This window comes from Raphanus sativus, chromosome 6, assembly GCF_000801105.2.
Source record: "Raphanus sativus cultivar WK10039 chromosome 6, ASM80110v3, whole genome shotgun sequence".
Lineage (NCBI taxonomy): Eukaryota > Viridiplantae > Streptophyta > Magnoliopsida > Brassicales > Brassicaceae > Raphanus > Raphanus sativus.
In genome coordinates this window covers 25,162,683-25,176,867 of record NC_079516.1, presented here as the reverse complement: position 1 = coordinate 25,176,867, position 14,185 = coordinate 25,162,683, and the positions used below count along the sequence as shown (strand labels likewise).

Sequence of the window (14,185 nt, the reverse complement as noted above, 5' to 3'; positions counted from 1 at the left end):
AGTTATATTTTATTTAAATAATAATAATATTTAAAATAAATAAATTATTTATAACATCAATGCAGTTTACAATTAATATTAATTTAAAAATAATTATAAATCGCATTTAAATTTTAAAATGATTTTTTGTAAAACGGAAAAAAATGTTTAAGTGACATAGGGAAATTTGAAAATTAATACATCCGTACCAAATTTACAAAGTTATCCAAGTAGCCAATTAACAACAACCTCAGTTATTGGAATTTACTGTAATAGACCATCCCTAATCATGTATAGGCACGTTAATTACTCATAGAGTTGTGAGTTGTCTTTTCATGTAGACATTTTTCTTTGCAGGATCATTTATCTATCTCATCATTTATATATCTCAACTTTCGTTCACAATTTCCAAATTGTTGTGGAGTAATTTTTGTTTTGACAACTTTTTAGGAATAAGTTTGAACTACTTTTCTCTATTAGAAACAACTTTCTTTCCTTTTTAGCAACTTTTTCTTTAAGCAATCATACCTTTCTTTCCTAAACCTGTCGTTTATTGTGTTTTTTCATAACTATTCATTAAATAAGAAGAAAACTCCGCTAACATTTAATCTATAGAAGAATAGAGTAACAATTGATTTTTATTTAATTTAACTCTAGTACTTCGACTTAAACAGTCCGTGTTAACATTAATGGGAGGAACGAAGCATTTTTTCTGGACATTAAACAGTATAAACAAATGTTGAAACGGTAAAAAGGATTGTTCATTTTGTGGGACTATATTTACAGTAACTAAACGTCCTACTCCTACCCTTTTACCCATATTTAGGAGAAGCATCTGGAACAATCAGCATTACCAAAATGCACTGGATCTAATTGTACTGATTTCTCTCACTTGACTAGTCATCAGGTAATCATTTATTAATGGTAAAGCGTTTTTATATTTCAAAACAAAGACATTGCATACGACATATATTTTTTTAAGAAATGTTTATGCAACAATTAAGATCTTAATGGGTTCTCATAGAATTGTGTACCAGGCATGCTTTCTGGGCCTTCGCTATATAAAATTCCCTTAAAGACGTGACCAGCTATGCCCACGGTAGTCTGGTAAGCAAATTGGCCTTCTCCGTCGTCTGTGCCGCTCATTCTAACGCACCGGAAAAGTGCATCTGAGCTCACTTCTTCTGGAAATGTTGTCTTACCCATCTCTACCACAAGTTGCACAGAATTAATGCAAAACGGTTCAAAACAAACATATATAACAAAAAATGATTTGATTGTTTCTAACAAAAACTGATTTGATTGTTTCTAACAAAAATAAGCGTTTTACACCTTCTTACATTTAAATAAAAAATATGCTAATTATCACCATTTTGAAATCAAATTTCGAAATTTATGTTTCTTTATTGGATTTGTATTTACAATTTCGAAATGGTTTTTATCAAGGAAAAAAATGATGCATTGACTTTTGAAATAAAATATAGCAATTATGCAGACCCAACCTGGTGAGTCTAAGGTAGCCGGTAGATCCCAACTCCGTTTTGGGATATTCCCAACTCCGCAGCCACGGCCATTTCGATTGGCTGTTGGCGTCTCTATCTGCTGCTGCCGCTCACGGCGTTTGGCAGCAGGGATCCATGTGCTCCTCACGTGAGTGGGACAATCGAGCCCTTGGCTCTTACAACAAGTTCTGCACCGCATATGCGTGCAACCTTTCTTTGCTTGGTTTCCACAGTCTTGACAACTTATGGTTACGGATCTTGATGACGTATTCACATCACAGACGTTGATCTGACCCGGATATAGATCGAGGCTTTGCTGCTGCCATATCTGCTGCTGACATATCGGGTGCTGATTACTGTGGCTCGTGTTTGAGCTAACTGTGTTTCTGTACCAAAGCCAATTTGTCTTGTGTTGATTGTCTTCTTCGTTGTTTCTTGATGATCCTACCCCAGCCATTTTTAAACTCGAACAAGCTCCTCCTAGAAACCTTGGTTAGGAAAATAATATTAATAATCATTCAGAAACCCTAATTACCATGATGATATTGGCACCCCAATCCGCGTCTTTCTCTTTGCTTTCAATGCTCTTAAAATCTCTATCTCCCCCCTACAGTTTGTGATCATTAATCGGTAGATGAGTGGTTGGGGTGACGAGAGAGAGAGAGAGAGAGAGAGAGAGAGAGAGAGAGAGAGAGAGAGAGAGAGAGAGAGAGAGAGAGAGAGAGAGAGAGAGAGAGAGAGAGAGAGAGAGAGAACCAGAAACTACCTGCTCTAGATTTCTTTTACGCCGACTTGTGCAGAGAATTTATGTTCGTCTTTTTGGACAGATTTTGTGAAACCAAAGTGAAAAACTTGATTTCTGAGCAAAAAGCAAAGCGAAACCAATCAAATAACTTTCTTTCCCCTCTCTCTATAACTCTTATCTATACTATTATTTATGAAGTGATTTTGCTTATTTGTCATGTTCTCTATGATTTTAGCTAATTTTGCTTATTTGTCATATTTTATTAAGTTTAAGCTAAATTATCATTGATGTATTATTTGTTTTGAACTGAGTCACTAAATCATTAATTTAAAATAATAGCCTTGATGAATATTCTATATAAATAAAAACAAATTTTATTTTATTAATATTAAATTTATATGTTATATTAGCTTTTCTTATTTGTCATATTTTTATTAGGTTTTAGACTTTTAGATAGGTTATTAATTTATTATTAGTTTCTAACTATTCACTAATTTATTTTAATGATATAAAATTTATATGTTATATGCTATATTAAATAATTGATTACAAAATAATATTTTAGAATTATCAAAAAAAAAGATAATTCTTCTATATATATTCTTTTTTGTGTCTATCTGAAAACAATATTTTATTATAAAAGTTAAAAAAAATTAAGATACAAAAAAATTTATTAGTAAATATTAGTCAACCAAAAAATATAAATATATTTTCTAAACTATTTCTAAGATATGAGTGTTTTAAAAAAATTTAACACAATAATAAGTATATATTTTGATTAAAAGTATTTGACATATATAAATATTTTGATGTTTGATTTAACTATTTAAAAAACATAAATAATAATTTATTATGCTGATTTTAGATTAATAAGACATAAACTAATAAGTATTTATAAGAAATTTATGCCCGCATGTGCGGGCAAAACACCTAGTGTCCATTATTTCTCTCATCCTATCAGTTCATCAATACTTACTCTGTCCTGCTCATCCGAGGGACCATAATTTGACACGTGGTGATAATTGAACCGGAAAACTAGCACATGGGTTGTCTATACGTACTATACTTGTTTTCCATATCTCAAATTCTAGCTAATTAATCATGAACAAGTTCACCCCTAGGATGAACTTATGAATTCACCTCTTTCCTTATTGCAATCATATTACCATAAATATTAATATCACATAAATAAATAAATCATAAATTACAAAAGAAGTAAACTTTAAATCATAAATTCTAAATTCGAACCCTAAACCCAAATTTTAGATCTTAAATTTTAAACAAAACTCTAAACCTATACCATAAACCCAAACTTATACCCTAAACTCAAACCATAAATCTTAAACCTAAACTCTAAACCCTAAACCCAAACTCTAAACCCTAAATCCTAAACCTTAAACCCAAACGGTAAATCATAAACCCATAATTTTCAAATACCTTTGGGTTAATGATCATCAAATATATTTTCAAATACATTTTAGGGTATAGAGTTCGGGTTTATGGTTTACAGTTTGGGTTTAAGATTTAGGATTTAGGGTTTATAGTTTGGGTTTAGGGTTTAGAGTTTGGGTTTAGGGTTTAGGATTTATGGTATATAGTTTGAGTTTAGGGTATAGGTTTGGGTTTATGGTTTAGGGTTTAGATTAAAATTTAAGATCTAAGATTTGGATTTAGGGTTTGAATTTAAAGTTTATTATTTAAAGTTTACTTTTTGTAATTTTTTTTAACTCATCAACTGAATAATGCAAAGGGTTCGTACACAGAGGGGAAGAAAGTGATAAAATGCAACAACAAAGAGAAAAAACAAGATGAGCTCAACCTGAAACAGGTCTGCGAGCCAGTCTAGATAGATTCTCTTAAAATTCTGTTATGGAGCCACGCCGGTCCTCCTAAGGCCAGATAGGATTGGAGACGACCATCACGTAGGACACTTGTAGCTATCTCTCTTGCTATCTGATTTGAGGAGATTAACTCTGTTTCAAAAGCCACCGACCTAAATGAGGTATGGAGGTTTCTGATCTCCTGAAGTTGAGCTCTGAAGAGTGGCCATTCCTTCGGCTTTTTCACCGCAGAGATAACATCGCGATAGTCAGAAGCTATAATCACATCTTGGTAGCCTAAGTCTTTCATGCTCTGTAATGCCCAAACCAAACATCTCAGCTCCGCTGTGAACCTGTTTGGTGAGAAAATGATAGCATCTCGAGCGTGATGGAGGACATTACCACTTTGGTCTCTAATGATATATGCTAAACCACTGTGTAGTGAAGCATTTCTCCAGTTAGCGTGCAGGTTACACTTCGCGTAGCCAAAGATATGAGGTTCCCATTTCTGAGTTTCTTCATTTAAACCACGTAGCACTGAATGTACATCTTGCTGATCATTGAGAACATGCCATAACCGAGCTTCTTCACTCGCTTGTTGTACCTGGTTAAGAAGAGATTCCTGGGTATCTGCATATAGCAGTGAATTTCTATTCTTCCAGATTGTCCACAAGTACCAAGGGATATCTCGTCTCTGTGTTACCAAAAGAGATACATCTTCCATCATATTCAAGCATGTAGAAAGCGCCTCTGTCAACGGTAACGTATGCAGGTGAGAAAGATCTTGGAAACCTGCCAACGCCCATGCTTCTTGTGCTTTTGAACAGACAAAGAGGACATGTGAGATGGATTCTGAACCAGATAAGCAAATTCTACAACGTGTATCCAAGTTCAGTCCTCTCGTGTTGAGGCGTTCCGCGACTGCCAAGGCTCCCGAAGATGCTCGCCATAAGAAACTACGTATTTTAGGAACTGTTTTAACCTTCCATATACGTCGCTTTAGTTCCAAAACACCCGGCCTCAAACTCATTGACTGTACCTCCTCTGTTTCCTTGTGCTTAGTTGCCAGTTTGTAGCCGCTCTTCACAGTATACGCTCCATTCGCAGAGTAGGCCCGTATATCTCTATCCTCAGTAGGTCCTAACTGGATTTGCCTTATCCTCAGCACCTCATTTTCTGGAAAGAAGTACTGCAGCTTCTCAATATCCCATTGACCATCCTCCCCTATTAGCGATGACACCCGTTGATTGACATCAAAGTCTCGCTGTTTGTTGATAGGTCTTCTGGGACAATCATCCATAATCCATTGTTGAGACCATACAAAGGTATCTCTTCCATTACCCACAGATCTGATGAGTCCTTTCGATAGAAGCTCCCGACCAAACAGAATGCTGCGCCAAGCATATGAGGGACGGTATCCTTTCCCACACTCCATGAAGCTCGACGATGCGAAGTAACGACCCTTGTAGATTCTGGCTATCAAGCTATCAGGATCATTGAGCAATCTCCAAGCCTGTTTGGCCAAAAGAGCTTGGTTAAAATCCTCGATATCTCGAAAGCCAAGACCCCCATTCTCTTTCGAAATACAGAGCTTCTTCCAGGATATCCAATGAATCTTCTTCTTCTCTCCATCTTCATCCCACCAAAAGCTCGCCATAGCACTCATGATTTTTTGACAGTGGTGCTTAGTCAACCTGAAACAAGACATGGCATAGACTGGAAGAGCCATCGCTACCGACTTCAAGAGAACCTCTTTGCCCCCATAAGAAAGCTTCTTCGCGAACCATCCTCGCAGTCTTTTGCTCATGTTTTCACCTATGAATGCTAGCAGCTCTCTCTTGGATCCATTAAAGCACTCTGGAAGACCCAGATATTTCCCATCACCTCCCTCCTTTTCTATATTAAGGAACTCTGCTAAGACACGACGGTTAACTGGATCGATCCCTGCGCCAAAAGTTATGGCTGACTTCTGGAAGTTAATCATCTGACCAGACGAGTCTCCATATAGCTTCAGTCTCCGTAGGAACTCAGCACACTCAGCTAGTGTAGCTCTACAAAGAAAAAAACTGTCGTCTGCGAACAATAAATGCTGAACTGCCGGACACTGGGGCGCTAGTTTCATTCCTGAAATACTCCCAGAGCGTTCTGCTTGTTCCATTGTGTGAACCAAAGCCTCAGCACAGAGTATGAAAAGAAAAGGACTGAGCGGATCACCTTGTCTAATCCCTCGTTGTGGCGTGAAATGACCAAAAGATTGCCCATTTAGAAGCACCGAGTTTGATACCGATCTGACGCAAAGCATGATCCAAGACACCCATCGTTGATGAAAGCCTAATCGCAGGAAGAGTGATTCCAGAAAATCCCACTCAACACGATCATATGCTTTTGACATGTCTGTTTTAATCGCTATGAAGTCTGATTTGCAAACCGGGTTGGTCCGCAATCCATGTATCATTTCATGAGCAATCAAAAGATTATCGGAGATAAGTCTGCCAGCCACAAAGGCACCTTGTGTAGGGGAGATAATATGTGGGAGTACCAGCTTAAGGCGATCACACAAGATATTAGAAACAATCTTGTATACTACCGAGCAAAGACTGATAGGTCTCAGATCCTTCATCATGTTAGGATTTGGAACTTTCGGAATCAGACATAGCTCAGTATAGTTCCAATCCGGTGGAAGATAACCGTCTTCAAAGAAACGCCTTACTTCTTGCGTCACTTGAGGACCAACTATACTCCAAAAATTCTGAAAGAACTGTCCTGTCATACCATCAACACCAGGGGTACTGTCACTCTTGATCGCCTTTACTGCTTTCTTGATTTCAGCATCTGATACAGGCCGTATAAGATCTCTATTCATCCGTTCATTGACTCTAGGCTCCATACCCTCAAGCAGTTCAGTTGCATCAGCAGAGCCAGAGGTTGTGAAAAGGTTCTTGAAGTAGGTAACTGCTATATTTCCCATCTCTCTTCCGTGAAGTGCTCAACTCCCTCATCACCAATCAGAGAGTGAACCTTATTCTTCATGCGTCTAGATTCCACCCAACCATGGAAGACTTTGGTGTTCTTATCGCCTACTTTCAACCAAGTGTTCTTACTCTTTTGCTTCCAGTAGGACTCTTCCTCATCATAAGCTTTTTCCAACTCTACACGTAGAGAAGGTAAGATTGCCAGATTTGGAAACCTTTTACTTTCTTCTACCTCAAGCTTCCTTCTCAAATTTCTGATGTTCACACTTGAGTTGACATTGGCGTGTCGCTTCCACTTGCACAACTCCTGCCTACACGCTTTTATTCTCTCTGAGACCGAGCCTTGAGCAGCATCAAACTTGTCACACCAACCACGTTTGATCACTGTTACGATTTCAGGCTTCTTGCACCATCTCTTATCGAAAGTAAATCTGCCAGTTCTCCTCTGACCACTGTTGGCAAGACTCGTAAATATTGGTCTGTGATCCGAACCAGTCTTGTCAAGGTATAATGTGTGAGCCTGAGGAAATAAACTGAACCATTCTGCGTTGCCGAAAGCTCGATCTAGACGGCATTGCACCCAAACCTTTTCTTTAAGTCCATTGGTTAAAACTTCTCTCACTCCTCCCAAAGACAAACGATTCCCAGAGCTAGGGATTTCCTTCAACCTGCAGTTTCTGGCTAAAGCTCTGAAATCAAAAAACAGACTTTCTTGTCTTGGTGGGCCTCCCATCTTCTCAGAATTATTCATGATTTCATTAAAATCACCAGTCAAAAACCAACCTCCATTCCTGGTTAAACCAATATCCTGAAGTTCATTCCATACTGTAATTCGTCTGTGTCTGATCGGATCACCATAGACGAAAGACATGAAGAAAACCAGCTCTCCCAACTTCACTTCCGTATCTATAATTCTTGCTGAGGCCGACAGTATCTTCACCTCATATTTACTCCTCCAAATAAAGCCAAACCACCACTGAGTCCCACTGGATCCACCATATGACAATGATCATAACCCAACGAACTCTGGAACTTTATCACGTGATCACTAGAGTTTTTAGTCTCTAGGAGAAACAGAAAATCCGGAAGATGTTCACGACACATCTCCTCTAGGCGTCGAACTGTCAGGTTGCTTCTCAAACCCCGACAGTTCCAACTGAGCGTCGTCATTGAGGATTGGATGGTTTCTGGTGAACCATCAAACCTGAGTGTTTTCGTGACATTTTTGATGAGACCTCACCGTCTTCATCCGCCTTACGCTTTCCATTACCATCCTCTCGCTCATGAATATCAGACTCATGCCTAGATGCAGACTTGTTTCTGTTATTTTGGTTCTTCCTTGACCAAGTGGAGCGGCTACGGTAAGAGTTTCGACTCTTGTTACTTCTGTCACCAATGTTATCTCCAGAGCCTATGACAAAAACTCCAGCCTCCACTTGTGTACCTTCTCTGACTCCCACCAAGTTATTAGCTGTAGGAACTGTTATGTTCTGTTGAGGGTGTCTATCAGAAGCATTCCTCATATCTTTATCTGCCGTAATGTCGGTCTCTCCAAAGAGAATTCTCCGAGATGGAGTAATAGCCCGATCACGTTCAGGACGTGAAGACTGATTAGCACTGCTCCTGGAGGAAGACTCTGCTACGTCTGTAGATTGCTTCTCTTGCACTTTACTAAAGTCGAAAACTCTTCCTTTGACTGGGGATGGAACAGTGACGATCTTTGGAGCTGCCTCAAGACGTAGACAAGATCTCTGCGCAACCGGGTCTTGAGATAATTCATTGAGGGTCTTCTTCATTTTAGCTTCTCTAATGCTTCTCTCATCTGGATCCGAGCAGTTCATGTACAGGCGCATTTGCTCAAAGACCTCAGGAACTATCACTGAGGAATGTGGTTCAAAACCTGGAGGAAAGGATGGAGCCAGCAGCGGCATGATCTTCTCTGCAAGGTCAGTGTGATGTTGACGGGTTACTTGAGCCTGAAGTTGACTCTTGTGACCCATTAAGCCTTTGCCCTTATTCCTCTCTCCTTGAAAAACCGGGCACCTCGGTTTCTCATGCGAAAGCCTCATGCAGTGAAAACACTTCTTCCTGACTCTTTCATATCTGACCTCAACGTATTCAACTCTACCTCCTGGAAGAGTTAATGATTTTTTATCTCGTAAGGGTTGATTGAGATCTAGAACCACTAGCACCCGTACATAGTCATTCAGAAGAGGCTTATCTGGATCAAATTCAATCACTTTGACATGTCCAACTCCATCAGCAACAGTGTCAATCGTTTTCAGTGTCAAGTAGTTCGCCGGAAGGTAATGCAGACGGATCCAAATCGCTGCAGTCTGAAGATAATTAGGAGGAGGGTTCTCTACCCATCTTTCCATCGCCAGGCCCCAATCATCAAAGGTCCAGAAGCCTTGATCCAAAACCATTTGTAAGTCTGTTTCTAAATCAAAAACAAACTGGAAGCGCTCTCTTGTGAGAGCCATACCACGGGCTCTGTTGTAGACTTTCCAAATTTTTGGCATAGTCCTAAGCATCCTTCCCATATTCTGGCACTCCGGGTTCAGCAGACGACCTAAGATGCTCTGGGAGCCTCGTTTGATCGCACAATAATCGTCATCTTCCGGGATAATGATTGACTTATCATCCTCTAATGACATGCCCTGAAGAACTTTTGCTAGATTGTTGTCCATCAGAAGCAAAAATATCAGCTCTTTGCTATTTCGGTGCAGAGAGTTTCTGTGTTGAAGGAGAAAAGTAGGCGGCGTGAGCATGAACCCTAAATAAACACATATCTCCTTTGCAGATTTAAGATAAAAAGGAATATTTTCTGAAAATATTCTAAGATTTTCCAAAGATTTTCGGAAATCTTCCACGTTAATCCGTTTAGCAGTAAATGAAAATTCCCCCTGAAAGTTTACTCCACTCTGATTGGCTGACCCAAAATCGCCTATTGGAGAGAAAAAAATCGCCATCCTACTTTTTGTAATTTATAATTTATTTATTTATGTGACATTAATATTTATGGTAATTTGATTGAAATAAGGAAAGAGGTGAATTCATAAGTTCACCCAGCATAGTTAGGTTTTATCTTAGGGCAACTTTCCTCGTAAGGTTGAAACTTGAAAGAAAAAATAATTGCCTCACTTTTACTTTTCAAATAAAAAGAAGAAACCATATGGTTAAATATATTCCTTTATAGTATAAACTCATAGGGTTTTTGACCAAAAAAAGGAACTCATAGGGTTAATTAGTGTCTAAGATATCACTGGATCCTCTTTTACACACACCATGGAGTTTTTATAATTATATACTAGATTTTGATCCGCACGCCCATGCCGATTCAAAAAATATTGTTATTTATTTTTCATGTCAATATTAAAGCTAGATAAAAAAATTCAAATCTGAAGAACCGAACTGATCACGATCCGAAAAAATAATACCAAACCCGAACCAAAATTGATTAAATATCCTAATTATTTGAAATTTTGATATTTAAACAACTGAAACCATAATCAATTCGAACATAAGTATTTTGGATATCAAAATGTATCCAAAAAAATCATATACTTATATATATATTAATTATTTTTAGTTTTAATGCATACTAAAACATCCAGAATATATATGATATTTTTAGGTTGATTTAAATAATTGAAAATATATAAAAATACACTCAAAATACCAAAAAATAAATAAAATAATTTTTGATCCAAAATTTAAACCAAACCAATATATATGTTAAGTTTAGGTATTCTAACATATGTTATTCAGATTTATATACAATATATTATTTTATTTATAGATTTTAAGAAATTCAAAATATATAATGAATTTTAAAAAACTAATTTAAATGGATTATCCGAACCCGAACTGAATCCGCAAAGATCCGAATATAATTCAAAGTGGAATTTAGAAATATTTGAATGAGGCTGAAATCATTGACCGGAAAACCAAAAGCTAAACAGATCCGAAACGAATCCGAATGGATACCTGAACGCCCAGCCCTAGTCATAATTCGAACTGAAATTTAGAAATATATGAATGGGGCTGAAATCTTTGATCCCGAAAACCTGAAACCCAAACAGATCTGAAATGAATCGGAATGAATACATGAATGCCTAGTCCTAGTCACTATTATGTATCATATAATTAATTGTATTGGTCCATCATATAAATAATCATATAATTAATAGTATTTTATATGTACCATCTTATAAATAATCATATATATTATATCTTAAAGTTTAATGTGAAATATAAAAACCTTAATTTAAGTTGGTATATGAAATTAACGTTTTTGTTGTATTTTTGTTATATATATTGAAAACATTTTTTAATAATGGTTATTGAAAAATATTTTAGTAAAATAAATTTTTGAATATATGCATATTTTAAATCAATTTTTGATATAAATTCAAATTTAAATTATTATTTTGATTTGAAATATGTATATATAATTTAAATTTTATTTTATGATTGTTTTAGAAAAACAATGTTTTTAGGTAATTAGATTAGTCTAGTTTGTATATTTTAAAATGATATAGTGGATTTCCAATTTTTATTAATAACATAAGCCATTACTTTTTTCTTCTTGACATACTTTTATTCATGTTTCAAAATTTTAATTTTTTGTATTAGTTTTCTATCAATTATTATTAATTTTATGATTCTTTTTTTTTGAAAATTGAACTCTTGAAATTTTTATATTTGACTAAACTAAATAAAGTAATAATATATTTTTTAAAAATATATATATAATATACTATTTATATTTCAGTTTGTGTTTTTATTTTCACCATAAAGAATTGTAAGTAAAAAGAATTGTAAATATAGTGACATAATTGTAAATAAAAAAATATAGAAAAATGTTATTTAATTTATTGTAAAATAATGGCTAAATATTTAGATAAAAATAAGTATTAAATATGTTATTCATGTTTCAAAACAATTCTCATTTGTTATTAATTTATTGAAAATACAGTAGCTAAATGTATAAATAAAGAAAATACACATCTCTACTATCTATCTTTCCAAACATATCTTATTTATTATACTATCCTTGTTTCCAAACAATCCAATTGTGTATTTCAACTTTAATAATATAGATAGATGTACATATACTATTTAAAAGAAACTTATAGATATAATATGCTTACTTTCTCCAAGTTGATAAATCCATTAATAAAAAAACAATAGATAACCAAACAATGGTAGCTTGGTGGTAACAGAAATTTTTATTTTTTTTAATTTGCGACAAGATGTGAACCATCGGTTATGAGTTAAAATACTGTTTTCTTTTGGAGTATTTGTTAGACTTCGATCTAGATACCCCCGTCATAAAATAAAACCAATAGATGGTATCACAATTTTTTTCCCAAATTGATTTAATTAAAAGGGACAAGCTTAATGAATAGTCCAGCAGCCATTACAAAAACCAACAAAAACCCAAGCATACGGGCTCACTACAAACAGAACTGGGCTCAATCCTAATAAACTGAAACCCTAAACAGAAGGTGACGCATCCAAACAGCCGTCACGCATCTTTCTCTTCTTCACGGATCCCACCGGACCTGAACCAACATCAGCCATAGGTTCACCGGAACACACCAGAACCATGACCTCCACACAATTTCGCCGCAAACGTTTTAACTCATGTGATATCTTTATCAGAGAGCATCAATCGCAGCGCAAGAACTCATCCGCCACCCATACGATGACACACACAGAGAAAAGCTTCGCATGCTACAACACCATCTTTCCACCGACACCACCAGAACAGATCTAAAAAACGAAACCCTAACACAAATCTAGGGAACCAAAAGCCGAAGAGGTAAAACTAGAACCCTTCACCCCTCGGAGACAAAGCCGGCGACGATGGAGCTGTAGAAGCCTCCACCTTCCCGGAAACCTAGTCGGCAGAGCAGAGCTGAGGAAGCCTCTACTCCCGGAAGCTTTAATCGGCGATAATCGGAGCTATAAGAGCCTCCACATCCGTCGCAAACTCTGAAACCACAAGCTGACTGTCACCACAAACTATCGTCTTTCGTCCTCACCGTGAAGCCAGAGAAAGAGGAGTTATCACCGTTCAAAGCTCTCCACGAACATAGATCTTTCCGGGACAAAACCCTAGCCCCGAATCACTAGTATCTCGGACAAAGACCACAGATCAAAACACGCAGTAGGAAGACTAGCCTAAATTGAAAAGAAAAAAGCTTTGGGCGCCGGCACAATTTAGATGAAATCATTCAAACTACATATACATAATACAGTTTTATTTGTTTCAAAACTGTATAAGTTTTTCGTTCTTTTTATAAGGTAAAAGTTTCGCTAATTTTTTTTTTAACTGTTAATTAAGCTATAGTCAAATATATTTATAAACATCATTGAAAGAAAAAAAATCAAAGTGATGCAATCCTAGTCGAACCAATCACAGATACAAGTATGCAACCTTGGACGAAGCAGCCAATTGTACAACCGTTGTTGAACCACACGATGAAGGACCAATAATGAACTAGATCAACCCGGTTGGACAAAAGAGTGCTTGTAAACCAAATGGACCCGAGTCTGTTTTGAAGAATGATAGCTTTTTCATTGACAAAGTAAAGCTAAAACCATTTCAAACATGGCAGTTCTAAATGTAGATCTGACCCAAAGTGATGATGATCAAATCTTTTGAGATCAACTTCCAAAAACAAGACTCAAATTCAGAGTGCACAATTTCTTTTTGAGATCAACTTCCAAACCAAGAGAGTTACCTGCATTTGATGAAAACTCATCAATTAAGCAATTCATTTAAAAAAAAAATTCATGCAGATGCGAAATTATAGAACATAAATTTGCTGCCTCCCAAACTTCGAGAAAGAAAAATATATGCACAATTTAATATATGAACCGAAAATCGAGTATTGTGGAAAGGAGAAATAAAGAAACATGTTTACTCTAGTATCTAGAGTGGCTATGCACGAGGACGCTGCGCCACCTACGTGTTTCTTTAAATGTTTCTATCATTAATATGATTAGTATATATTACTTTAGGGTAGGAAACGAAAAGAAGAAAATCAGTTAGCACAATAGTAACTTAACTAGGTAGTAATCCGCGCCTTGCGCGGGATGAGATGGTTAGATCAGCAATTTTTTCGAAATATTAGAAAGTATATAATATAGTTT

At 36.2% G+C, this 14,185-nt stretch overlaps 3 protein-coding genes across 4 annotated transcripts; all 3 read right to left on the bottom strand.

Annotated features, from left to right (window-relative positions):
* Positions 1–876: 876 nt before the first annotated feature.
* Positions 877–2,402, bottom strand: LOC108807339 (protein SHI RELATED SEQUENCE 4). 2 transcript variants are annotated; one of them, XM_056987545.1, is made up of 4 exons: positions 2,248–2,402; positions 2,017–2,088; positions 1,482–1,961; positions 877–1,187 (listed from the first exon to the last, which is right to left on the bottom strand). In XM_056987545.1, the coding sequence occupies exons 3-4, from the start codon at positions 1,936–1,938 to the stop codon at positions 979–981; spliced, it is 666 nt and encodes a 221-aa protein (XP_056843525.1). In that variant the 5' UTR covers positions 1,939–1,961; positions 2,017–2,088; positions 2,248–2,402; the 3' UTR covers positions 877–978. The 2 variants fall into 2 exon arrangements, with proteins under 2 accessions (XP_056843525.1, XP_056843524.1); XM_056987544.1 differs by having other exon boundaries at positions 1,482–2,088.
* Positions 2,403–4,068: 1,666 nt separating this feature from the next.
* On the bottom strand, positions 4,069–6,933 carry LOC130495671 (uncharacterized). The gene has a single exon (XM_056987113.1). The coding sequence runs from the start codon at positions 6,931–6,933 to the stop codon at positions 4,069–4,071; it is 2,865 nt and encodes a 954-aa protein (XP_056843093.1).
* Positions 6,934–8,184: 1,251 nt separating this feature from the next.
* LOC108808186 (uncharacterized) lies at positions 8,185–9,708 on the bottom strand. Its single transcript, XM_018580369.1, has one exon. It carries the CDS (start codon positions 9,706–9,708, stop codon positions 8,185–8,187), a length of 1,524 nt encoding a protein of 507 aa, XP_018435871.1.
* Positions 9,709–14,185: the final 4,477 nt, after the last annotated feature.

Coding starts and splice junctions, on each gene's coding strand:
- LOC130495671 (XM_056987113.1), bottom strand. CDS start 6,933: ATGGAGCCTAGAGTCAATGAACGGATGAATAGAGATCTTATACGGCCT.
- LOC108808186 (XM_018580369.1), bottom strand. CDS start 9,708: ATGGACAACAATCTAGCAAAAGTTCTTCAGGGCATGTCATTAGAGGAT.
- LOC108807339 (XM_056987544.1), bottom strand. CDS start 1,938: ATGGCTGGGGTAGGATCATCAAGAAACAACGAAGAAGACAATCAACAC. Junction 1,188..1,481: donor GGCTACCTTAGACTCACCAG/GTTGGGTCTGCA, acceptor AACTTGTGGTAG/AGATGGGTAAGACAACATTT.